This window comes from Cygnus olor, chromosome 18 (assembly GCF_009769625.2).
Source record: "Cygnus olor isolate bCygOlo1 chromosome 18, bCygOlo1.pri.v2, whole genome shotgun sequence".
Classification (NCBI taxonomy): Eukaryota; Metazoa; Chordata; class Aves; order Anseriformes; family Anatidae; genus Cygnus; species Cygnus olor.
Window position 1 is genome coordinate 1,186,980 of NC_049186.1, and position 25,386 is coordinate 1,212,365.

At 46.7% G+C, this 25,386-nt stretch overlaps 1 protein-coding gene across 1 annotated transcript in view; it reads left to right on the forward strand.

Moving 5' to 3' along the window:
* The window catches only part of DNAH9 (dynein axonemal heavy chain 9), a 196,489-nt gene that overhangs the window by 79,206 nt on the left and 91,897 nt on the right, over positions 1–25,386 (forward strand). Inside the window, 9 exon segments of the mRNA XM_040530948.1 lie at positions 488–684; positions 1,399–1,561; positions 3,727–3,850; positions 5,887–6,029; positions 8,719–8,880; positions 9,855–10,088; positions 16,465–16,725; positions 20,072–20,497; positions 23,405–23,524. Coding sequence (XP_040386882.1) covers positions 488–684; positions 1,399–1,561; positions 3,727–3,850; positions 5,887–6,029; positions 8,719–8,880; positions 9,855–10,088; positions 16,465–16,725; positions 20,072–20,497; positions 23,405–23,524 — 1,830 coding nt within the window.

The following is a 25,386-nucleotide window of genomic DNA, read 5'->3' on the forward strand; positions in this document are numbered from 1 at the left end:
TCTCAACAGGAGCAAAATGGGTATGCAGGCCTCCGTGCTTTTCGTCTCTCCAAAATAACCTTTCAAATGAAAGCTCTAGACCTACTTTACTTCAGACTGGTGCAGCAGTGCTGCTATGGGAATTACACAGGTATCACTGAAGTGATAAGTAGTGCAGACAGTTCTTTTTCCTCCAGATGTTATCATCGTCCACGCACAGCCTAATGCTATGGCTATTGCTGCAGGCATTTTCATGCGGCCACATTCTCTTATGGCAATGGGTTGCATTTTTATGCCTCACAAAAGGTTGTGAGCAAAGGATGTCAATATCAGGGCTTTTTTCTTTCCTCCCATTTCCCTCTTGCTTCTCTTCCACCTCTTCCAACGTGCAGGTACAACTATAAAGGTATTTTCTGGAGCACCGATACTTTACTTGGAAAGATGGCAAAGAGCTACAGAGTTTTTTCTGGTGCTTATTTATATATGCATATATATGTTTCTTTGACAGGACATTGAGGAGACTTTAGAGCAGACAAAGCAAATGAATGTTTATTGCCATTTTGCTAAAGGCATTGGCGAACCCAGCTATAGGCCTGTTCCAACCTGGGAAAAGCTGAACCAGATCCTTGTGGAAGCCATGGACAACTACAATGAAGTCAATGCTGCCATGAACCTGGTGCTATTTGAGGATGCCATGTGCCATGTGTAAGGGGATTTTCTGGCTTTATAATCTCATCATAGCATTTATATGCATAGATTGCTTCCATAGAGTTGTAGGCACTTGTAGTTATAGCTGATGGAGCTGGAGGTGTGCAGAAGCTTCAGCTCCCCACGTCACATGTCCTGCACAAATACTGCACTACTTCTCTAGCTGGTGTTTGGAGGGCACTTCTGAAACCGTGAGGGTGACTGGGGCTGTGAGATGCAGGTATTGCATGCTGGTGGTTATTTTAGACATATACGAATAGGTTTTATTGCATAGCAGGACCCCCCTCATCTGAACGTGGACCCCAAACATTTTGTGAAAAGAAACCTGTGGAGAGTTGCATCAGATCCTTGAATTTTGTTCTCGGTCATTTGCACATCTGTGTAATGTACTATTTCCTTCTCCTTTCCTTTCCTTATTGCAAAGATGGCCAGGCCTTCATCTTAAATGATTTCTGTCCAGTAGGACTTGGCAGGTGGAATAAGAATTGGACACAGTCCAAATTGCCACCAAACTATTTTTTCATCAGCCGTGTCCTTTATATAGGTCTCAGCGGAGATCAGGATTGATTGCTGACATATCTCTTAGAGTGACATTTTTCATCCCATTCAGAATACAATTTCTTAGTGAATAAAATATGTATAGAAAGGCACTGGGCAGAGAAAAAAGAAATATACTGATATTAATGAGAGATTTTGTGTGCTGCAATTTAGTTGCCGCATCAACCGTATCCTGGAGTCCCCCAGAGGAAACGCGCTCTTGGTTGGTGTGGGTGGAAGTGGCAAGCAGAGCCTGACCAGGCTGGCAGCCTTCATCAGCTCTCTGGAGGTTTTCCAGATCACTTTGAGGAAAGGCTACGGGATCCCTGAACTAAAGGTAGGTGGCTTTTAAGGCTGAGGTAGGGGAAAGGAATTAAAAAGCAGAATTTGTCCTGAAAACTTTGTCCTGCTTAATACTGAGTAACACTGGTGTGAAGATGCAAAAACTCCAGCCATGATATTGCACTGCAGAGAGGAGTGATCCTTGCAAAATATCTCACTGAAATGTGTCCACACGGGCTGACCTGAAGTCCTCAGCCGTTCCTCTGAGCTGACCAGGACTGACAGTGCTTCAGCCCAAGGTTTCATGTGGGCAGTGGGCCATATTAAGAACCCAGCAGAAAAGTTCAGATTATTGATTATAATTAAAACAAGTCATAGTAATTAGCTGATACGTGTCTGTTGTGGAGTGATTTGGAGGTGAAAAAGGAGCAGGAGAGAGGTAGAGATCACAAATCATACTCAGTTCTTCATCTGGCATTTTAGGTAAGGGAAGGACTGAGTAGGCAGTGGGTGGTTCACTATAGAGAATATGTGATGTGCTTATATTTATGCACAGACTAATGAGCTTAAGAGTTATAAATCAACATTTAAAAGTATCACTGAAATGGTTTAGAAATACATTGTCTACTGGCAAAAGAACTCTCCTTAAAAACGTAAAAATTAAAATCACAGTAACTCCAGTCCATCCTGTCTGGGAGACAGGATCTTGGGTTCCATCCCCATCACAGCCAGGAAGGGAGGTCTCATTGTAGCGAGTGCTATTGGCAAAGCCTGGAGCACAGCTGGTGTCTTCCTGTCCTAACCCAGGCTTTCCCAGTTGCTTACCATTTTTCCCAGTTCTGCAAATAGGAACTGATCAGTTCTGGCCTTTTCTGCTGTCAGACTGGGGCTCTCACCTCTACTTGCATGCTTCCAGCTCTTGGTTTGATGGTCAGCAGCATTAGGTTTTTGAAACATCACTAACTCTAAATCTGGGACTTCGGTATGAGCTGCAGCAGTTGGAAAGTCAGTATTTATACTACAGCAATTGCAGGGCTGGGTCTGTAGTGTCATCATCTTTGTTTTGATGACCTGTGGTTGTGCACAAGTTGTTTATGTTGCGCAAGCCTGTCCCACCATCTGTTGGGTATTCTCAGCTCTCTTCTGTGTTTTCAGGCCCACTCATGGGATTTCTTAGCTCCTACCTGCCTATTTATTTAGGAAACCTGCACTCCCACCTAGAAATATAGATAAATCCCAACAGTAATAAACATGTTTTCAAAGCACCTCAATGCCGCTCTGTCAGTGGAGGTGGAAGGTAATTTGGTGTTCCTGTCTCTCTGTATTCATTTTCAAAGAATTTATGAAAGATGGAGTGTGTTTTTTTTTTCCTCAGCTATGGAAGAGCAAAGCAAGATGGTGACAGATCACCCTGCTGTTGGCCCCTCCTGCTGCTATAATTAACCTAATCCAAATTTCTTAGTGATGAAAGTTAACAAATGACTCTTTTAGAAGAAGCATACTTGTGTGCTGAATTTCTAAAAGTTTCTGGGGCAGTGGTTGGTGTGCAATTTCAGGCACCCCTGTGTGTCTTGTGTCCTGCTTAGAGATGCAGGAAGGAAAGGATGGACTTTGAGCTGAATGATGGTGGTTTTTGCAATTTCACGAACAACCTGGATTTCAAAAACTCAGTGTCCTTCATTAGCAGGGCACTATCCCCTTAGAAATGTAACAGCTTTTACAGGTGAGCAGGCTGTGCCAACATCTCTGTATCTTGAGTGGGAGAAATTCACAACTGGAAAAATCCTTGCTTGTACAAGGAACCTTCATCTCTTCCTCACAAATGAACAAAAACATGTTACAACACTTCAGCAAAAATGTAAGTCAATTTATTAGTGTACTTGTGAAACCAGAGAGATCTACAGCATGGGGATACCAAAGATCAACATTTCCAAGCACTGCTGTCTCTTCCAGTTCCTGTGGTGCTTTAGCCTCGGTGTCCAGCCTTACTTGGTAATGAGCCTTGCAGGGATGATAGCAATAGACACCCTCATGTCCCTGGGAAGGCTCAGCCCTGAAGATAGAGGGTGTCCAAAATGCATTTTCATGACAATTAATTGCAATTGTTTTGTTTGCGGGTAATGGGAAGATTCTGAACCGACCTGTTGAGGGTGTGGTGCCTAGCCCACGCTTTGCGGGAGGTAGGTGCAACCCGAAGTCCGCTTGCTTTTCAACCTCCAGGCAGACCTGGCGGGCCTGTACCTGAAAGCCGGTGTGAAGAACATAGGCACTGTGTTCCTAATGACCGACATGCAAGTGGCTGACGAGCAGTTCTTGGTGCTGGTAAATGACTTTTTGGCATCAGGTATGTCTTGTGCTGCTTTTATTTCTCCTCTCCCCTTTTTCAATGTGGATTTGCTCATGGTAGTATCTAGCGCTCTGGAATATGCTGAAGGGCAATATATGAAGCAAGTTTTGAGTCAAGTTCTAGAGTAGAATTAGTGCTTGGGTCTCCTTAGTGAGGATGCGCTCTATCTGGTTGATTTTTTTTCTTTCTCTGTAGTCTTATACCTAGTTTTTCCCGTACTTCTATGATATGCTGCCTGTGGATGTTAAGTGATGTCTATTGTGATATGGCAACTGAGGACAGAGCCAAAGGAACATATCAACAGAAGAGAAGTTTGACTGTGCATCCACACGCTAGTTGTCTGATAAAATAAGATTGCTTCTGGCTAGAACATTTGACTGGAGCATCTGTGAGTCAGTGGATGATGCAGAGCCACCAGATAACCATGTCTGTGGGTGTCATATGGCTGCTTATCCCGTTCCAGTCCTTTTCCTCTTCATTTTTTTCTGGATGCATTTAAGTTTTTCAGTTGCTGCTTGCCCAAACAATTGCAGAACAGTCTGTCTCCATGCAAACGCCTTGTTTCCATGCAGAATATGGCACGAGTGTGCGCATGTGGGAAGTCCCCATGCACGGGGGAGCATGCAGAGGTGTCACTGTGATTGTGCAAGGTAACCCAGAGAGGGATTATTCCCCAGATTCCCTGGTAAATCACTGCCATAACTGTGTGCCACTTGTTGCCTTATTTATGAGCTGGAGTGGGAAGATACCAGCTGGTTCAGGTGACCCCCATGGATGGTACAGGGTGGAGAGTCGACAGCACAGGAGAGTGTTAGTTTGTAACTCCAGAGTTGACATATGTGGCTATAAATTGGCCAGATGGTTTGAGCAGCAAACAAGTCCTGACTGTGATGAATTCATAACCAGGTGTAACGATGGGATGCTGCGGAGGGTGGCAAGTAGCTCCCACCGTCTTCATTGCCTACTGTAGGTGACACGAGCATCTCATGACTCAAGGTAAAGCTCTGCAGTGTTCTGCAGCCAAGGGGCAGGACAGCCTTGCGTTGGGATGTCAAGGTCATCTTACAGCTCCTTTGAAAGGCATTATGGTTTTTCTGTGGTTGCTTTGTGGGGAAATGGGGACAGGCTGGAAGGTTCAGGGTCCAAGGCAGCAGTGCAGACTTGGAGCCAGACTGAGGAGGTGGCCGTGCAGGGACCCTGCCTCTTGATGATATGAACTGGAGCCACACAGTGTGCGCTGACTGAGCTGGCTTCTTGCTGCTCTCCTTTATCTGCATGCTTGTTTTTTCTTTCTTGTTTCACTTATCATCCTTTAAGAAACCAGAAGAAAATACATATTTTTTTTTATTATAAATCAGCAGATTTCTATTAGTATATTTTCCTAGCTGATTTGTGCTCATATTGATGGTACCTCATTCAATAATGATGATTACAATCAAATCAGATGCCAGAAAGGAAGCAAATAGGTGATAAACTAAGGAACCCTGAGGGGAAAAATAAAATAAAATAAATAAAAAAATAAAAAACTTGGTTGGGCATGTTTTTGGCAATCAGTTGTATAACAGTTAACTTTTAGAAATCTTTCAAAAACTTCTACAAGTTCATCTTTTAGAAAGTTTTACTGCCCTGGGACTTATTTGAAAGCTATGGAAATGGCATTGAACAGCTGCAGAAACTGTACACGTATCAAATGCATTTGCAAAACTAAAATGATTTCATTATCACGTAAAGCATATTAGGTATTTGATTTTTCTGTAATCAAATTAGCACTGTAAATCAGAAAAAAAAAAAGAAAGCTTTCTATAGTTTGACTCTATTCTATGTTTGCTTACCCTGGGCTTTTATAAGAAAGTTGGCTCTCACAAACATTTATTTTTTAGCAGAATGACCTTCTGTGCCACCTTCCTGCTGCTGGGGCTCATGGGTGCCTGTTGCGATGGCTTTTCTGTGGGAAGTGAGGCACCCGTTCCACTTTGCCCTAAGACTGCAGCAAAATCCAGGCCAGCAAACCAAACCGTGCCCTCTTCTCCTAGGTGAAATCCCCGACCTCTTCCCAGACGATGAAGTTGAAAACATCATCAATAGTGTGAGGAATGAAGTCAAAGGCCAGGGCCTGGTGGACTCCAGGGACACTTGCTGGAAGTTCTTTATAGAGCGTGTTCGACGACAGCTGAAGGTGAGACAGTGGCTGGGGGACTTTGGATCCTTGCCATCGACCTCAGTGCAGGGGCACGGGCTGGCAATCCTTTGGGCTACGTTGTAGGGACATCAGCCTGCAGCCTAAAGGCTTTTCTGCCTGTTTGTGTTGTGATTCTCTCAGCAAGTACTGAAGCATAAAAATCGCTGTCTATAGTCATCATTTTTTGGGCTTTAGACAGCGCTATGGGAGTTGCAAGTTTTCTCTTTCAAGAGCTGAGCAGAACCAGCCTTTCCGTTTTCAAAGCAATGCACTGGGGATTCAGCTGGGGTGCATCAGCACTGAGTCTTGCTGCTTGGATAAGTTGCACAGGGGATCCATCTTCAAGTTGTTGACAATCCATAGCCAGAATAATTTAAAAAACATTATCTTAAAACCGGGGCTCTGGGAACTGAGTGGGCATGACATGCATGCAGGATTTCTTCGATTGCAGCCCATATTCCCAGCCTTATAAAGGCCTTATATATATGTCCAAATATCCTAAGACAGTTTTGAGACTTTTCTCAGAATCAGAGAATGGTTCATAGAACGGACCTTAAGGATCATCTAGTTCCAAACCCACCTCCTGCCAGACCAGGTTGCTCCAGGCCCCATCCAGCCTGGCCTTGAACACCTCCAGGGATGGGGCACCCACAGCTTCTCTGGGTAGCCTGGGACAGGGCCTCACCACCCTCACAGTAAAGATTGTTTCCGTTATGTCTAATCTAAACCTACTCTCTTTTAGTTTAAAGACATTTCCCCTTACCCTATCACTACACCCCCTGACACAGAGTCCTTCCTCAGCTTTCCTGCAGCTGGTACACTGGAAGGACAGTGCGGATGTGATTTCCTTTAGGCTGATCTGTTTTCCTTGTCTGCCCTTCTCCTTAATGGCATTTAGAGCAGATGGATGGGAAGTGCTGTTTATTGTCTCCAGCATTTCATGATGGCATCATGCACTGTGCAGAAAGCTGATCGAACCGTTGCTGGCCCAGGGTGTGCTGATCCTCAGGGAGCAGCACAGCAGTGGGACTTGGCCTGATGGAGCATTAGCACCAGTAAACCTTCTGCCTCAGTGTCTTGGGAGAGCAGTGCAGGTGCAGAAGAGGGCTTTTGTGCATGGGTATCTTCCTGAAGCTTGCCTGGCCCTCAGAGAGCCACACAGAGGTGCCTGAGGCTTATGCTTGAAGGTGTAGGAAGGTTTTCTACATGAGTGTCCCCTGTGTGGGAGCACGCAGTGACTCTGTCAGAGGAGCAGCACTTCTGAGTCCAGCTGCACCTTCTGAGATGGAAGTGAAAGTGGTCGTGTTACAGGCTGGCTTTCATAGCTTCTTAAAAAGTAGTTTTGGCTCATGTTGAAGGTGGTGCTACCTTATAGAGATGTCCAAGTCGATGGCAGCCTGCCCCATGGCACTCATGAGGCTGTGCAGGTACCAGCCAGGGCTGACGAGCTGGAGCGGGGTGATTCACTGAGTGAGTTATGTTGCTTCCTACACTGGCTTTTGCTCAGATATTGCTACTTCACTGTGTGGTGTAAACCTGCCCATGTTCTTATTTGTGCCTATTTAGCAGAGCTCATAAATCCAGCAAAAGGGGGCTTACAGGAAAAGGCTCGTGATGGATGGTGGCGGCAGATTTTGGTCCTTGTGACTTATTTTGCTGTTAAAGCTGGTGGTGGGCAGCAGAGAGGAAAGGCAAGTTGCCTTGTCCTAACTTCACACCCTAGATGAGGATGCTGCCTCTGGAAAAGGGAGAGGTGGTGCCTTCCTGGGATCAAGGCAGCAGGGGAAGGAAGGACCAGTCTGCAGGGAGAGGCAGGTGGAAGAGGGAAGGATGCAGAACACTGAGAGGACCGAAAAAAGCGCAGGGCTGGGTGGGTGCTGAGTAGAGGAGGGAACAGGCCCTTGGCCAGGCCCCAGAGTAATGAAAAAGACATTTTGCAGAGACCCCAAGGCTCTGCAGTTTACTTCAACACAGAAACTTTTAGCAGCCTTTGGGCTGAAAAAAAAAGGCTGGAAAACAAAAGGCCTGCTGCGTGGAAATGCAATGAGCAGGGAAAACACATTCCCAAATGGTTTTACTTCCATTCCACTTTGAGTTTTCCCTATTAAAAAAAAAAAAAAAAAAGTAAAAGGTAAATAAATAAAGAAATAAACCTGATAAAAACAGACTTTGAGTTTGAGCCACATTAGCCCTTTTCAGAGCTGGCTGTGGGGGAAATGATCCATGCAGACCTGCCTCAAAACCGTGGTCCTGCCAGGAGAATTTAGATCCATTCACTTTAATTCCTTGTTGCACCAATTCAATCTGGATGCTTGTTCCCTGCTGGGCGAAGCTTTGTGTCACTGCTGTGGTGGTGAAGAGTGGTTATACGAAACCCTGGCTGCAGCCTTGGAAGTGTGCCAGGCTGCTGCTTTTGACCATAGCAGCGCTTAATGCCACTGCTTGTTTTTATTGCAGAGAACAAAAAATGTGTTTACTGCTAGGCTATGCCTTTTCCAGGCCAGGCTCACTGGCATAAAGTGCAAGGGCTCAAGGATCGAGGTTACTGTACCCTTAGGTGTTGGCGTGAGGTCTCCCTTTGGAAGTGGTTGGAGGAGCCTGGGCTGGGCTGTGTGCCTGGAGCTGGGCCTCTGCTCCCGGCCGTGCCTTCTCAGCTTCTCGCTTCTCCCTTCTCCGGGCTCCTCAGGTCGCACTGTGTTTTTCGCCCGTCGGCAGCAAGCTGCGAGTGCGCAGCAGGAGGTTCCCCGCCATCGTGAGCTGCACGGCGATAGACTGGTTCCAGGAGTGGCCGCAGGAGGCCCTCGAGTCTGTCAGCCTCCGCTTCCTGCGCGAGACAGAGGCTGTGGAGGTGAGCATCTCGCCTGGCCCTCAACCAGAGGTGCCCGTGCCATGCCTGGCTTTGAGCTCCTCTGCAGGGTGCAAGCGTTGGCGTGGCTGTGCAGTGCTGGTGGCTGCCAGGTGTGGCCGCATCCCTCCGTTCAGTGCAGGCGGTGCACTGTAAGATGAGGAGAGTATTGCAAAGGATGCTCTGCTTGCCTTCCTTGCCCACAGGCTCTTATCCAGGACATCTGGATGACTTTGTAGAGGAATTGCTGGCAGCATCATACTATGTTAAATTTAATTGAACAAAGTTTGTGAAATATGGGCCAGGTGTTTCAGAGAGTAGCATGGACCTTAGCAGAAGCAGGGCCACATCCACCAAGCTCACGTGTATTTGTACACTGATGGTATTGTCAGTGAAATGATTGCCTTGCTAGCAAGAAAGGCAGCTTACAAATCAGTGCAGAAAATAACCCAATGCTTCTGATTATTCCAGGGAACAAACGCTTTTCTCTCCACATGTGTATCCGAGAGTCTGTAATTCTCAAGGGCAAAAAGATGTCAAGTTCTTATTGATGAGAACCTGCTACTGGACTAATGGAGATGCAATTCTGTTTGTTTAGCTTTTTGGGACAGAACTTTGGAAGAATAAAGTCTACAGTGTTTCTTTTTATATGTGCACTTTACCCATTTATACAGAAGAAAAGCCCAAATTTCTACTTAAAAGGATGTTATTTTATAGAGTTGAATGCTAGAAAAATTGCTTGGTATAAGATAAAGTAAGAGATAAAAAGATACAAAAAGAGGTATAAAGTAAATGAGTAGCTGAAGTTATTTTAGAGATAACAAATGAAAAGGGATCAACTCAGATCTGTTATGCCCTGGATTTTTCTGCAGCAGTATAAAATGCTAATAAATTCCTTTATATACGGCACAGGTCTGCACTATGTACAGTTGTTCTGTGTAAAATATTTTCTCCTTGTCTTCTCATCTTACTTTCAGGCTTCAGTGAAAGATTCAATAAGCAAATTCATGGCCTATGTCCACACGACTGTCAATGAGATATCCCGATTATATCTGAGCAATGAACGGCGATATAACTACACCACTCCCAAGTCATTCCTTGAGCAAATCAAGCTCTATCAGAATTTGCTACTGAAAAAGGGCAGGGATTTAACAGCAAAAATGGAGCGACTGGAGAATGGCCTGGAGAAGCTCAACAGCACATCTGCCCAGGTGAGAAAACCCTTTGGGGTTAAACACTGCTGGTTTTCCTTGTTTGGTTCAAAGGAGAGCTTTACAGGCTGAAGCTGTACAGCATGTAAAATTTGTGCTAGATCTGGATCTCGACTGGCTTGAACTGGATTCCTGGAGGAGAAGTTCTGTCCTGTACGGGAAAGAAGGGAAGAGATGTATGTGTCATATCTGCTACTTGGGTGGTGCTAATCTTAAATAAAAGATCACAGAAAATAAAACGAGGTAGGGATACAGCTGGATGCATACATCTTCTTTAAATGGTTGTGTTTCAGCTGCAGTGACAAAATAGCTTGTAAAATACAGGAAGATCATTTATTTTGGAGTTCCATCCAAGAAATCTAAATAACTTTGGTAAGATTCCTGTATTTTATATTAAATAAAGCGTCCTTTTAAAATAAAGCTAATATTCATTTTCCCTTGTGTTATGTCATCTGTCTTGAAGGAAAGCCAGTGCATGTCTGAAATGTAGATTAGCCATCCTGAAATCCCCTGCTGAAAGCATCACTGGCACGCTTCTGTGGTAACGACTAGATGTTGTTCTGAGTATTTCACAACCTCTCTTCAGTGACTCAAACAGCCTTTCAGAGCTTTGCTGTCTACATCTGTTGCTAAACTCCCATTTTCTCTTCATTTCATATTCTATTAACTCTTATAAATGTTCACTTACAAGCTCCTACTGTGGCAAATGGGCCTCTCCTGAAGCTGCTTCAAAGAAATGCAGAGGTTGGTGTGAATGAAGGACTAGCAGGTTTGACTTCTTTCATATGTGCTCTGGTGGCATAAATCAAGTCTGTCACGCTTAACAGGATAGGTGCCTTACTGGAGATCGATGTAGGGGCTTTATTAGTACCTCTCAACTCCCATAGCCCATATCTCACATCAAACAGTTGCTTTCTTCATGGTGCAGGGCATGTCTTTGAGGACACAGGAGGGCAGCAGGCATGTTTCATGTCCCCTTTGCAGGTTTTAGTACCTCCTTTGAAAGAATGCAGCTGAGGTTGAACATTCTATTAATTAGTGGAGACCTCCCATTGTATCTAGTGAAGCCAGCCCGAGCTGAAAGCACGTGCCCTCCCTGCAAAGCAGACCTTTCATCTACCTTACCCTTGGAGGCAAATAATTGCACTGCCGTGTGTGGTGCTGCTGTTTTTGATGATAGCGCAGTGGTGGGCAAGATGGGTTCTGTCTGTTCTCTGTTGAGAGCACCTGATAGGATCCTGGCCTTTTGAGAGGGAACAAGGCCCAGCAGTGTTGGCTGAATATGGGGACCTTCCTGTGTTCTTCAGGCTTACCTTCATGGGGACGTTGCATTGGCAAGGGTTTCCTGACAAGTCACAACACAGGCGATGAGCAGTGGTGGATGGGGGGTGAGACGGGAAGCCACAGCACCTGTGGGGCTTCTCTCTCTTGGAGGTTTTGCTGTTGCAAAAATGGTAAAAGAACATAAAGTTCGTGTCTGGTAGGAGAAAGGCAGCTTGTGAAGTTGATTAAGATGCAGAGCAGTCAGGACAAATATGTCAAATTTGTATCTAAAATTAGCACTGGGGGCCTAAAATTAAACACCTAAATTATCAGATCTGCGTGACAGTCAAAACTGCTGTTGATTTGAAACCAGAGTGTGGATATTTAATGTTATTGGAAATCTTACCAGAAAGTTTGGTCTTGAATGTGGATTTAAGTGTCTGAATTTTAGCATTCAAACATGGACATGGTTGGGCTTGGTGCTCAGGTGTGCTGGTGGTGCTTGGAAGCGGTAAGCTGTGGGTTTGTGTTTTCCAAGCAGTGAAGGAGGGTTTTGATATCTGGGTGTGACCTGGTTGTGCCTCAGGCCGGAGGACTAGCAGTCCCCTTGTCAGCGTTCCCCAGGCTCCCGGTGCTTGGGTGCCAGTGAGGAGCTAGTTATGAGTTGTTTGTATTTTTATAGACTGTTCAGTGTGGCCTCGGCATGGGGACACGTGCAAATAGCTGCAGGACACTTTTTGACTTAGCCATTCTAGTTTCAGAATAACCTCTCCTCTTCCTTTTACTCTTTTCCCCCCAGTTCCATTTTTTTCCTTTTGACATTTGGTCGTCTTCTTTTGACTAACTTTTCTTCAAAGGAAATGTTTTTCATTAGCTTGTTAGCCTAACCATCTTTCCCTGAAGATAGTGGCTGTCCTTCTCAGTACGCAGAAAAGCAGAAGATGGCTTCCAGTTATTAGGACATAATAGACTTGGGAAGGTTTACGTGATGAGTCATTTGTTTTTCAGTGGTGTTCACTCTGAAGAGGTCAATGCTCTGCTCAGAGCCCATTGCTGAGTAATTTTGAGAATGACTTCAGTTAATATTGCAAATCTGGATTCCAGATTCAAGTCTTGCTTGCTCTATCAATTAATTGCTGACCTCTGTGATGTATTTTGTGTTCTTGAAACAAGGCAGGGACAATCAGATAAAATGAATCTCCTGGGAGTCTGCCCTCCAGGTTTTCTGTTCTTTAATAATTCCTCTTATTCTGTCCTGGTGGTAGGCAAGTACTTCTTCCTTCCCTGTTGGAGTCACAGTACATTACCCTTGAATATCTCGTTTGCTTTGTTCTTCCCCTTTCTACCTCACATTACTAATTGCTTATCTGCAACTGTCCAGGACTCAGGAAGCTGCTCGCAGGTTTTTCACATTTCTTACCACAGTTTGAGGCTGAATACTGACCTTTTCTGGCCAGTGATGGTTGTCTGTGTGCTAAGGCACATGCTGGATCTGTCTGCTCACACCTTGATCTGGTTATTATCCTGATGCTGCCTATGGGAAGGAGGGTACTAGTGGTCTCTCCTTGCTTTGGGATGATCGTCTGATGTGATTTTCCATGCCACCTTCATCTCCCTTTGTACTGTTACTCTCTTGTAATTCTTGCTTTCTCCTGCTTACCAGCCATGTGTTACTCAAAAGGAATCTTCTGCTTTCACCAGGGGTGGTAGACACTGGAAAAGTCAGTGGTGTTTGTCTCACCTCCCCTGGATGTGGCAATGAATCTTCTGCAACGTGTCTGAGTTTTTATTCATAAAGTATGGTTGCTCCACTGTTAGATGTAAGGGCCTGTGCCTTTGAAGAGGTGTGAATGCCCAGCCCTGTGCTCCTGTTCAGGACATAAAATAGTCTCTTCCTGCCCCTCTGTGTGGAGCTGCTTCTCTCCCTGTGGCCCCAGAGGCCCCATTGTACATGCCTATGGCCACATGTCAGATGCCCTGGCCATGTGCCCCCTTGCCCCTGTGCCTTTTAGTGCCTTCCTGGGCTCTGTCTCACAGACTGATGGGTTTCTGATTTTCAGCCTTCCCATCCCATTGAGTATTTACTGTTTCCTTTGCGCTGAGACCAGATGAATAGGGATTCTTGGCTTCAGTCTCCAGAATGGCTCTTTTATCCTGGTGACAAACCTCTTGTTTGTCTCCATCAGTCTTCATCCTCTCCATCTGAGCACCAGTTCCAAAGAAGAGGTACTGAGTGACGTGATAATATTTTCCATGCTGTTCTCCGTTTGTATTGTGCTGTTTTGTGCATCACGTTGTTCCCTTCTGGGCTTTCCTGGTAGCCCCAAGCAGGAGCACCACGGAGCTGACTCCAGCATGACCAGAGAAGAACAACCTAGAAATATGCTCAAAGGATTGTGGCTGACCTGCTCCAAATCTGAATGGTTTATAACATTTCTGTATTTTTGGGGGGGAGTGGACTAGGGGTATGGGGTTGTCAGTGCAAGAAGCGAGGCTGTGTGACTGCTGGTGAAGTTCTGGGCTGTGAGAGGGCAGAAGATGGGAGCTATGCTGGGAAGGTTTTCTGCACATCCCTAGATAGTTGATGTTAGTGATGGTCAGGCTTGGCCACCTCTGGGTTTTGGAAACCTAGTTTAATAGCTGGAAATATGACAGGCTTCTGGGTTTTCTGTCGCAAACAAACAACCCCCCCCCCCAAAAAAAAAAAAAAAAAAAAAAACTAGCTCTATGTACAAGAGCTTTTTGGATGGAAGGTCCTTCTTGGTGTGAGAGGTGGGAAGTTTGGTACCTTCTGTTACTGGGAGCTCTGTAGACAGAGGAGAACTTTTCACGCCTCTGTTCCTAACAGAGCACTGCTGGGGATGGCTCCACGTGCCAGCGACAGGAGCGCATTTATGGCTTCTGCTGTGCCTGTGCCTTCCCAAAGGCAACGGCAGGAGGTCTCCCAGCAGAGTGCCCACTTGTGGGCAGTAGGATGTGCAGAAAGGGAAAAACGGATGTGACAGACTGTGTTTGCTTAAGTATAGTTTGAAGTGAAACTTGTCTGCTGTGCTGACGGGGTGAAACTGGAGGAGTAAGGTCATCAGTTTGCGTTCCTGGCACTACCCCCCAGGAACCTACTGAAGACAGTGAGTTTGATTATTTAGGTATTGCTGATGTTTTTCTATCCACTGCACAAACATTCAAATTGTCCCTGCTCAACTGCATTTGAGCTTTAGCCTCACTGGTAAAAAAAAAAAAAAAAATTTAAAAAAAAATTAACACATTCCCAAATCCTGCTGTAGGTAAGGAAGGCTTCAGGTCACCAAACATCCCCTAGATGTGGTGAGCTCTAATGGTTCAGCAGAGCCCCACGTCCATGTCACAGCTCCAACCAGCACTGTTCTGCTGGGAATTTAACATGTAACCCAAACCAGCTGGGCAGGTGCCTTCTCTGTAGCACACACTTCTGTGCATCCAGACATTAGGATTTCTTTCAGGCGGAGCCATAACTGAATTTCCTGCTCTTTTTTAATCCCAACATACGTGCTTGGCTGAAAGCAGGTTTTGTCAGCCTGTTCTCACAGGCTGCACTGGGGGCTGAGTTTACATCTGTTCCTTTTGTAGAGCTGTTGGGAGCTAGTGGGTTTTAATCCCTTGTTTGTCTTGTCCTGGTCGTGTAAACCCATAGAGCTGCCGTTCGTATGTGCATTCCGCATGTGATGACTGATTTGGGGCAGAAGGTCACAAGCCAGATCTACAATCAGCAAAGCCTCCTGCTTCAATTTCCTGCCATCTCAGAAGACTTAGAGCTGCACAAGGGGTTGCTCTCTGTTTGCTGACTGAAGGGATTACGTGCTCCTGGGAGCCTGGAGCCATTTGGATTTACAGGCGCATCTTTGTGCTGGTTAAAACAGCGTTGTAGCACTGGGCAGCAGGAGATGGAAATGCAGTGTGCAGTGCAGGAGCACAATGAGATTCCTGAGAAACCGCTCTCCACTTGAAGCTGATGATGGACGTCAATAGCCTCAGTTTATGTGGCTGTTGAATTGTTCTCTCTCGTCTTACATAAAAACGGAATTATCAACAAAAGCAAGCGTCTGACTTTCCTTGTAGTGCTTTTACATAGTAAAGACATACCCAAGAGCTATAAACAATCCTTTATGAGCTCAACCGCAGGACAGTGAAAGACTCCGCAGCCTGCACAGAGGCTTTGTAAAATCATTGAAACAGTTGCTTTTGGAGAGAAAACAGTTGGTTTTAGAGAGAAAGCTTCTGTCCTTAAATGAGAGCCAGTGCGAGCATCCCCGTTGTGCAGGCACTTCAGCCATCTCTGGAGGGGGCAGCTGCCCTGCAGGGTGCGAGCAGCCACTCGGTGAGTGCAGGGCAGGGTGCCCGTGGGGTGAGCAGGGAGCTTGGGGAGCGCTGGCTCCTGGTGCACGGCTCCTCAAATCCAGCACGCAGCAAACACTGCTTGCTCTGTTCGCTGGTGTCGAGGTTGAGAAAAGAAAACGTGGATGGATCGTAGCATGTGTTATCTCATTGCAAAACATTGCAAAGGAATGCCTCCTCTATGGGGTATGCAACGTAACATCAGATCTTGTGTTGAAAGATGGGTGAAAACTGTGTGTGTTTGGCTTGATAATGAGAACAGCTTGCTGCAAGTATCTGGTGGAGCTCCTGCGTTGTGCAAAAATGATTCCAGGCACACCTAACCTGAAGGCTTCCACTTGCCTCGGGATCCTGCTAAAAGCAGTGTTTGCTTTGCCCATGTACCTCTGTCCTGTTCCCAAGCAGAGGCAATGAGCTAGTCTCAGTCAGCATCCTTAGCAGCTCATCCTGCCGGTGCTGCTTTCTTCCTTACTGGGTTCCTCGCTGCTTGCAGGCTGCTGCAGTGTGTGCACCATGCACGCTTCTCACTGCCCCTTACCTGAGCAACCTGGAGCAACGGAGAGCTGCAATATCCTGCTGATGGCTAGAAATACTGCTTTTCTGTGTGCCCAGGGCATTGCTCGCTTTATACGTGGGCCCTCAGTGCTGTTGGCTATTGCTCAGCACCACTCGAGTGAGCCCATGCTGCTGAGCAGAGTGGGGAGCAAGATTCTGAGCATTTGTGTACACGTCTTTTCTCCAGGTGGATGACCTGAAGGCCAAGTTGGCAGCCCAAGAAGCAGAGCTGAAGCAGAAGAACGATGATGCTGACAAGCTGATCCATGTGGTGGGCATGGAGACGGAGAAAGTGAGCAGGGAGAAGGCAGTCGCTGATGAGGAGGAGCAGAAAGTGGCGCTCATCACCCAAGAGGTTGAGCAGAAACAGAAGGACTGTGAAGAGGACCTGGCCAAAGCTGAGCCTGCCCTGGAGGCTGCCCAGGCTGCTCTGAACACCCTCAACAAGGTAGGGCAAGGGCTCGCATGGAAAGCCAGTACCTCCCTCCCCTCTGCAGTGGGGGCTGCCATCCTCTGGCCCAAGTTTTGGGGCATCGCATTGGTCAGGGCGGAGGTGTCAGGACCAGCAGTGCTGAAGCCTGCACATCCCTGCATCGCCAGGACGGCCTGCACATACCTAACATGTCTGTCTGCTGGCGTGTGAGCAGGCCTGGTGTTGTTGTCTGTGATGTTTTGTTTCGGTGCGAGAGAGAGCATCGGCACTGTTCGCTCTGGGTGTTTCTGTGCAAGTGCACAGCCAGCCCAGCGGGAGCTGACAACCACAGTGCTGATCTCGCTTGATACAAGAAGTGCTGGCAGTGAAGTTTCATTCATTCCCTGTTCGGGTATGTCCAGCACCGAGGTGCAGAGACATGTTGTGGTGTTCAGCAGTGCCTTTGGGCAGGGCAGCACACTGTCTTGGGCAGGTGATCTCTCGGTAGAGCCAGACATTGCTGCAGGCAAGACCACAGAATCATAGAATGTCCCGAATTGGAAGGGGCCCACAAGGATCATCGAGTCCAGCTCCTGGCACCACACAGGTCTACCCAAAATTCAGAGCATGTGTCTAAGTGCACAGTCCAAATGCTTCTTAAACCACTCCAAGGGAAGAAGCCCTTGGGGATATCACTAACCAGGAGGTAGTCCCCTGCAGTCAGAGCGGTCCCAAAGCCAGTGACGTAAGGAAGGCTTTTGGTACCTTGGAAGGTTTTTTACTTCAAGAGTGCTCCAGGAGTGCCTGTTTGTAGCCCTATGCTGAGATGTGCTCCTGAGACACGTCCTTGCCATTTGTCGTCTGTCTGTGGTGCGTGCAGCATCTGGAGCAGCAAACTCCCACTGCACACAGGGCAGAGCAGTGGCCATGCACCATGTAAAAATCAGATCATAATGGCTCAATCACGCCTCAAATCATGGCTCAGTCATAGCCTTTTTGGAGGAGAAGAAAGCAAGTCATTAGGAGTGTGTTTTCAAAGTGATTACCTTTCAAAAAAGACGTGGCTTTGCAGCGGAGATGTGTTGTTTTGGCTCTTGTTCCTGGAAGGGAAAGGACTGTACAAAGGGAAAATGTTTGCCTCCTCGTTAGTCTTGGTTTCATGTTGGAGCTGTAGAATATCTCATTAGGCACAGGTTAGGGAGATGCTGGGATTTTTCTAGAGACCTGTAAAGCAGTGTTAGCAGGGCTCTGGAAGACATGAACTCCTTTACCTGCTGATCTGAGATGCATCAGAGAGCTTGACCTGCTTGCTGACGTGAATAATCAGCAATATTTATGTGTGTATATATAGTTTCTCCCCAATTATCTAAACCATCTTATTTGGACAGTAATCAAAAAATCAAAAATGCAAACCCAGATATACTACGTTAGAAAGCTTGGGAAAACAGGTTTTAGAGACAAAAATGCCCTTTTATTTCTCAGAGTGCTGTTTGCTCCCCCCATGAGGGTGCCTGGGCTCTTTCTCAGTATCCACATCCCCTGGGCCCTGGAACGCAGGACATGGAACTTCGCAGATCTGGCATTTTGGCATCTCACTCTCCTTTTTGGGGAGGAGATCGCAGCACACCAACCTGGGGACTGCCTTCCCCTGCTGTGGGTCAGTGTTTGGCATGGAGCAATTCTCCAAGAGGAGGCAGTAGCTGTCCTGCAGAGGCAGGTGGGCAGCCCATGCTGCTTGGCCAGCACTGTACGGTTACTGCACAGGAGACAATGAGCCAAAGACAGTGACGGTATCTAAAGCAATGACCCTCCTGCATGGTTGCCTTCAAGGAATATTCCCTGAGATGATCCAGAGGCATTCAGGGATGCCACAGCTGTTGGTGTTTCTGAGGCAGGCAGCACTCAGTGCAAGCATCCTCACAGTCTAGGTCTGGTTCCTATCCCAGAGATGCTCCAATGTGTGGAAGAAGAATTCAGAGCAATTTATTGAATTGTCCTGTGACAGAGCACTCACTTCTTAGTGAAAAAGCAGCGATACCAGTACAGCATCCCACTTCCAGTGAGCTACAGGTAGTTGAACCAAGGGCTGATGTCAGAGCCCTCCCAGGTACCCCAAGCAGCACAACCCATTGTGGCCCTGGTCCTGGCCAAACTGGGCAGGGGATGGGATGGAGAAGGGCTTTTAGATGTGCTCCTCTGTGCTCGCAGTCAGCTCCGTGTCATTAAGCACATTAATTACGGACATTTTATACTGCAAATGTACATGGCTCCCAGGGGTCTGTCTCTATCAGCTTGATTATTAACAAAAGCTAACAGCAAGCAAAGACCACATTTGGTAACAGCTTCCTAGCAGACACCTTTATCCCAAAAATGGATGCTCAGAGAAACCAAACTTGCTTCAGAGTGAAGCTGATGAACTTCAGAAAATACAGAACAGAGAATACTGAGCAAAAGCTATTGAGAAGTGGTAGAAACAGGGACTACAGAAGTTCATGGATAGATATTTCCTAAACTGGTGTTGACACAGCCCTTATCCTTGTTTCAATATAGCATGGCATCTGAGAGCAGCTGATTTACCTGCACTGCTTTTTCCTACAGAAAATTTAACTTGTGTATGCACAGAGAGGATTTTAAGTGTCAGACAAGTTTTATGCTTAAGTTAAGATCTGCCCTGCTTGACATTAGGGACTTGGTAAAACCGCCTGTGTTGGCAGCAGGGAAGGTGGCAGCTCCCCCTTGCACAAGTGTGTCCCCAGGGATCAACCGATCCCATTTGAGAGCCAAACAGCTCTCTCTTTGGGGGCACTGCCTGTTCATGGCACTGACTGCTGTCCTGGTGAAGGTGCTTGGTTAAAGGGCCTAAATTCGGGCTGGATGATAGATCCAGTGGATCCATGCAAACGTAATGCATATGATGATGGGTGCACGCAAACTGCATTGCATGGGTGTCTCTGGCATGGGGAGTAGCTGAGCCTGAGGGGAAGCTTTGTGAGGCAGTTTTAGAGGGGCTGGAGGCTGTTATATAGAGGTTATTTGGAAAGGTTTTCCTTTTCCTGATCCCACTCTACTGAGAGTGCACAAAACTCCTTTCTCTAGAGCCCTAGCTGAGCTGCTCTGGGCAGAGGGGCAGGACCCAGGGAAAGGTTGGGATTTTGTGGAGGAAAACTGTGCTGTGCTTGTCTTGGGTGAGATACTAAGAGCTAGATGTGGGAGACGAGCACGTGCTATAAACATGCACGGTGGTGATTTAGAGACAGTGGCGTTCAGGCCGAGCAAAACCCAATCTATCAGATCGATAGCTTGGGAGCCTGACTCTATTAGCAGCAAAACAAAAAAGAAATCCCATTCGTTTTTGTCTAACAAACTTGTTTTCCCTTTTCAGAAGAATCTGACAGAGCTGAGGTCCTTCGGGTCACCACCTCCGGCTGTCAGCAATGTCACTGCTGCTGTGATGGTGCTGATGGCCCCGGGAGGGAAGATTCCCAAGGACAGGAGCTGGAAGGCAGCAAAAGCCGCCATGGCCAGGGTGGATGGGTTCCTGGACTCTTTGATCAAGTTTGACAAGGAGAACATCCACGAGAACTGCCTCAAAGCCATCCAGCCCTATTTACAAGATCCCAAGTTTAAACCCGAATTTGTGACCACCAAGTCCTACGCTGCAGCTGGCCTCTGCTCTTGGGTGGTGAACATCGTACGCTTCCACGAGGTGTACTGCGACGTGGAGCCGAAGCGGCAGGCTCTGAGCAAAGCCAACGCCGAGCTGGCGGCTGCCCAGGACAAGCTGGCCAGCATCAAGGCCAAAATTGCCGTAAGTTTGGAAAAGCAAGGCAAGCTGTGGCATAGGCTCACCCCTTTGTGGGACCCATGCAAGTCACTGCTCTGGGGAGAAATCCTTTGCTCTGGAGAAAGCTGCTTCTCCACACTCATGTATTTTTAAAAGGGTGGATCCAAAGATTTGGTAGATTTTAGGTCTTTTACCTCCCTTTTATTGCTGCTTTCTGTGTTTCATCTGTTCTGCTCCAATCATGCTTGTACCTTAACAGAAAGGCTAGTTATTACTTCTTATTATTCCTACCTAATTTTTAAAATGTAATTTGCCTCTAATTGTGAGGCCTCAGAAAACTAGTTATCTCAAACCAGTATGTGTTCCCCGTGTGCTGCACAGGGGCAGAAAACAGGAACTGGAGGCTGGCTCCCATGGCAGCACAGTCCCTGGTGGCGGGCACGTTCTGCAGGATGACGACTGCTCCAGTAGAGTCTAATAATTTGTCACGGCATGGCTCTCTGTCAGCATATCTTTGTATTATTCTTACTTAGATTTTTACTACTTAAGGACAAAAAAAAAAAAGGAATCATTGAATAGATTAAATTACTGCATGATTAAAAGTGAATTTCTGTGGAGAATAGCCTCCGTCCCTTCCCTCATAAAATGTTCAAAAACATACTCCTTTTCCCCCCCCCATTCTTGGTCAATACCTACCAATAGCAAAGGGTGGAAGCCAGCACGAGGGCATCCTGCTAGCCCGTCCCTTGAGCAGCGGAGCAGCATCCATCCATCACTCGCTGCTCTCCATCTCCCTCCCGCCACGAGCAGCCCTCACTTGTGCTCCAGAACGTGGCTTCTTAGGTTGCCGTGGGTCTGGGATCGCTCTTGGTGATTGATGGATCCTCTGGGGCTGTGCTTTCACACTGGCACCACAGGTCATGCAGAATCCCCTTTTGAAACAAAGGTTTGTTAGCAGCTGTCTGACGTGGCACGGCTGCCAAATTTGTGTCTTACAATAAGTTACGTGACCTTGCGATGTCCACCTGGCGGGGGCAGCACGGTCCCTTGGAGCTCACTGAGTATGCACCTCTTCTCCCAGCACATCTTCATGTTAGAACATAGCTGACTTTCTTGATACCTTCTAGGGCTACTTATTCTTTAAATGTTTACTGTCCTTTTAATTAAAAATATTTTTTTAAAATCTACAGAGCTCTCTGGTTGTCCCTTCATGCTGCAGATAAAGAAGGGCATGTGCAGTACCTGAGCAGGGATGGATTTAGAGGTCTTTAGACTCTCATTTTCCCATTTCAGATGTGAAATATGCTGCTGGGGAACTGATGACATCCCATTATGTTGTTTGTTTCCAAAGCTTTTAATGCCTAGTTGTTTTTTTTTTTCTTTAAAGAAGTAGGATTTTGGTAAAGAAAATGGCAATCTAAGGGGATTTAGTGGTACTCCACTGGCACATACTTGCAAAGCTGAATCTTTTAGGTGAGTTCTCCCGTTTGCAAATGGGCAGAATCTGCTCATTGCGTGGGGGTGGACATGGAGGTATATGCTTGAATATCAAGCTGGGATATCTTGGGTAGCTTCACTGACGTGATGCTGATTCATACCTGCTTAGAAACAGACACGGAGATGCCAATATACCCACCTTTAGTATTAAATGAAACTGTTCTGATCATCCAAAACACTAAGTACCTTCCTCTCTCCTTTGTTTGCTTGGGAAATGAGGTTGGTATGAATCGGGGTGGGGGGGGGGGTGTTGCAGGAGCAAGATGTATGCTGGCAGCTGTGGTGTGAGATACATCAGATATATCACTGATATATCAGTGTGTACTGGGGTGGGGTACTGCAGGTGGGTTCTGGTCTTTGTGGCTCATAGGTATTCCTTTATCAAATCATACATCTGTAATGGGGTTTTCTCTATATATATATATATATATATATATATATATATATTTGAATGTATCTATATAAAAGTATGCACATATATTCATATGAATGTCAAGATACAAACGTTTTGTGTTATGAATTCCAAGGTAGTTCGAGAAGAGGCTGCTTTGTGTTTTTCAAGATACAGGAGAGCTGCAGATATCCCTAATATAATCCTTTTCATTTTCAAGTTTGTTTCTAGTGCGTAGCTCAGACAGTGTTAAAGTGATTTACAGACAGTTAGCCTTAAACAGTTTGCACTGGCTATAGATAAGATCAATTATTACTTCTACTTCTCTTATCAGAAGTGGAATGCTCCAAGTACTTGCGGGAGCTGTTGACTTGTTTAAGACCAAAGTGTGAGCAGGTCTGTCCAAGCAACAGTCTCTCTTTTGCTAGCATGGAGGGACTCCAAGTGGTTTGGGCTCTTTCTGCCCCATCCCAGCCCTGAAGCACTTTGCAGCCCACCTGCATGTGTGAAGGTCCCACCTAATGCTGTGACCCAGCTTGGGCTCCTCTGTCAGAGCAAAACAGTGTGCAGGAAGCGCAGCTTGGAGGTGGCTCCAGCATATCGCCAGCTATTGAAGGAGCCCCTTGGGGTTTTAAGCAACAGCTTGAGGAATCAGCAGAGCCCTGGACTGAGACCAAGGTGGCTGAAACATCAGGAAACAGAACTGTTTTCTTAGCTGCCCTACTTGTTTCTCATCTGTAGTGTTGGCCATCAGTACTTGGTCATCAGGACCACTCAGACTATCTTTCCCAGTTCAAATTCACACCAGGACAGAGCCCCAAGTAAACCGCCTTTTTGTGTTCTTTGCCTCTGCCCCCTGCAGATGAGGTGGGCTACAAGCACGTGAAATTGCTCAGCATGTCGCTGCTCAGAGCTTCATCCCAGGTGCCATATAGCGTGCAGCGTGGTGGAGCTTGGCTCAGCTTGCCTTCAGGGTGAATCGGGTCTTGAGAAGGGGTTTCCTTAAAACTGTGCTGTTGTTTTCTCCTTTCCCTCCTATGCAGCGCCTCAATGAGAACCTGGGAAAGCTCACAGCCAAGTTTGAGAAGGCCACTTCAGACAAACTCAAATGTCAGCAAGAAGCTGAAGCTACAGCATGTACCATCGCTCTTGCAAATCGGCTGGTGAGTGTCAGCAGATGGAATGGTAATGGCATGAATGGGAGGTGTCAGGTGCTGCTGAGATGCCAGCCATGTGCACAGTACGTTACATCCTCTAATTTTTATGGAATACATTACATTTCCTGCAGAGCAGCAAGTTTTTAGTAATGAAAATGATTTTGCTTTGGCTGTTTTCATACATAGGGGTAGGCACTGCATATGTTTAAAGGGGCTGGCTATGCTCTCTTCACAGCTCTCGTCTCCTTTCTGTTATTTAATTGCATGATCAAGTACTGATGGGACCAAAACTGTACGACCGGAAGATCGTATCATAAAGACAAAGCTGTCTTTATCTAAAGCTACTATACAAGTAGCTTTGCAGGTTTTAAAGTGACAAAAAGAAAATAGTGAAAAGCTCTGAAAAAAATGCATGTCTCCATTATCAGTCTATCGGGGTGCATCACAGTCTGTTGTATCTTCAGAACACGCAGCCTCCTGGTCCTCTGCTGGGGCAATGCCCTTGTCACTGTTTCACAGATAAGAGATAATGCCTGCTGCAACTGCCCATAGCGCTTTGTATTTTGGCTTCCCCAGCAGCCGTTTGGAGCAAGCCAACTCTCCCACGTGCAATGAAATGGGGTGGTGGGAAACTCCCGGGGGCAGAGGGGCTGGAGCTGCTTTGAGCAGCTGGCTCTGCCAACTCAAGCCCAGAACTGGCACGCAAAGGCACCACTGACATTATCTCAGTGCAGGGCCCCGTGCTTTTTATGCTTTTAAAGCATCTGACTCACCTGATCTGCAGGGAAGCTGCAGGTAGGCAGGCACTGCTGTGAGTACAGCCTCACTCGGTGCAGTTCCTCCCTGCTGCGGCCGTTGGCACGTGAGGCGCCTGCCTGGCGCGGTGTGTGGCGTGCGCACGGCTGCCATGCATCTCGGTGCCTGGGGTGCGGGCAGAGTCCCTGCCGTGCATGGCCCCGTCCTGGTGGCCGTGCCGCCTGGCCCTTGTAGCTGCGGTGAAAGAGCAGATGCTGGGCTTGTCCTTTCTCCCAGGAGCAGGGCAGATGTTACGTTGAAACCACTCTTGCAAGAGACTACACCTGCACCTTCAGGAGAGCATCCTGCCTGATCAGCACGTGGTCAGGGATGGAAGGTGGAAGTTGCTCTCAATCTCTCTTGTAGAAGGTGCCTCTGCTGGTGGGGCTGGTGGCAGCTTGGAAGACAAAGGTATTTCTAGAAGTGTTGCTGGATGCAGATTTCTCTGCTTGTTTTACCAGATCGTGGCTGTGCTAGGCTGTAACTTGTAGTCATCTGTCCTGACACAGCATGCAGCGATAAGAAGAAAAGATAGCCAAATGGTTTAAGCTTTTTGCCTTGGACGTGGAGAGCTGTGCTCAGTCCTCCATTTCCTGCTCTCAGACCTTCTTAAGTGACCTTCAGCAAATTGCTTTAGCCTGGATTTTCAGAGCTGTTTAGATTTTGAGTGGTTTTTTGTGGGGACGTGAAAAATACTGCATTTAGGGCATTTAGGGGCATCAAGTGCTCCCAGGAAACTGCACAACTCACCTCCCTGCATGGTCTGATACTGGGAAACTTTAAAAAACAAAATAACAAAATAAGAAAAAAAACTTTTGTCTTTAATCTGCATGTGCCTCGTTGGGAAGTGGGATTGCAGCACTGCTGTAGCACAGCTGGCTGCTTTGCAGACAAATAGTCAGGACTGAGATGTACTCAGATATAAAGGGTCAAAGACAAACAGCAGATAAGTCCCTTCCTACACTGATTTAGATCTCTTTTATGCAACCATAGAAGGAGTTTTATGCTTTCATGTTCTTCAGGTTAAATCGCCCTGAATGCTTCCAGAACCTTTAATTAAAACAGGAAAGTAG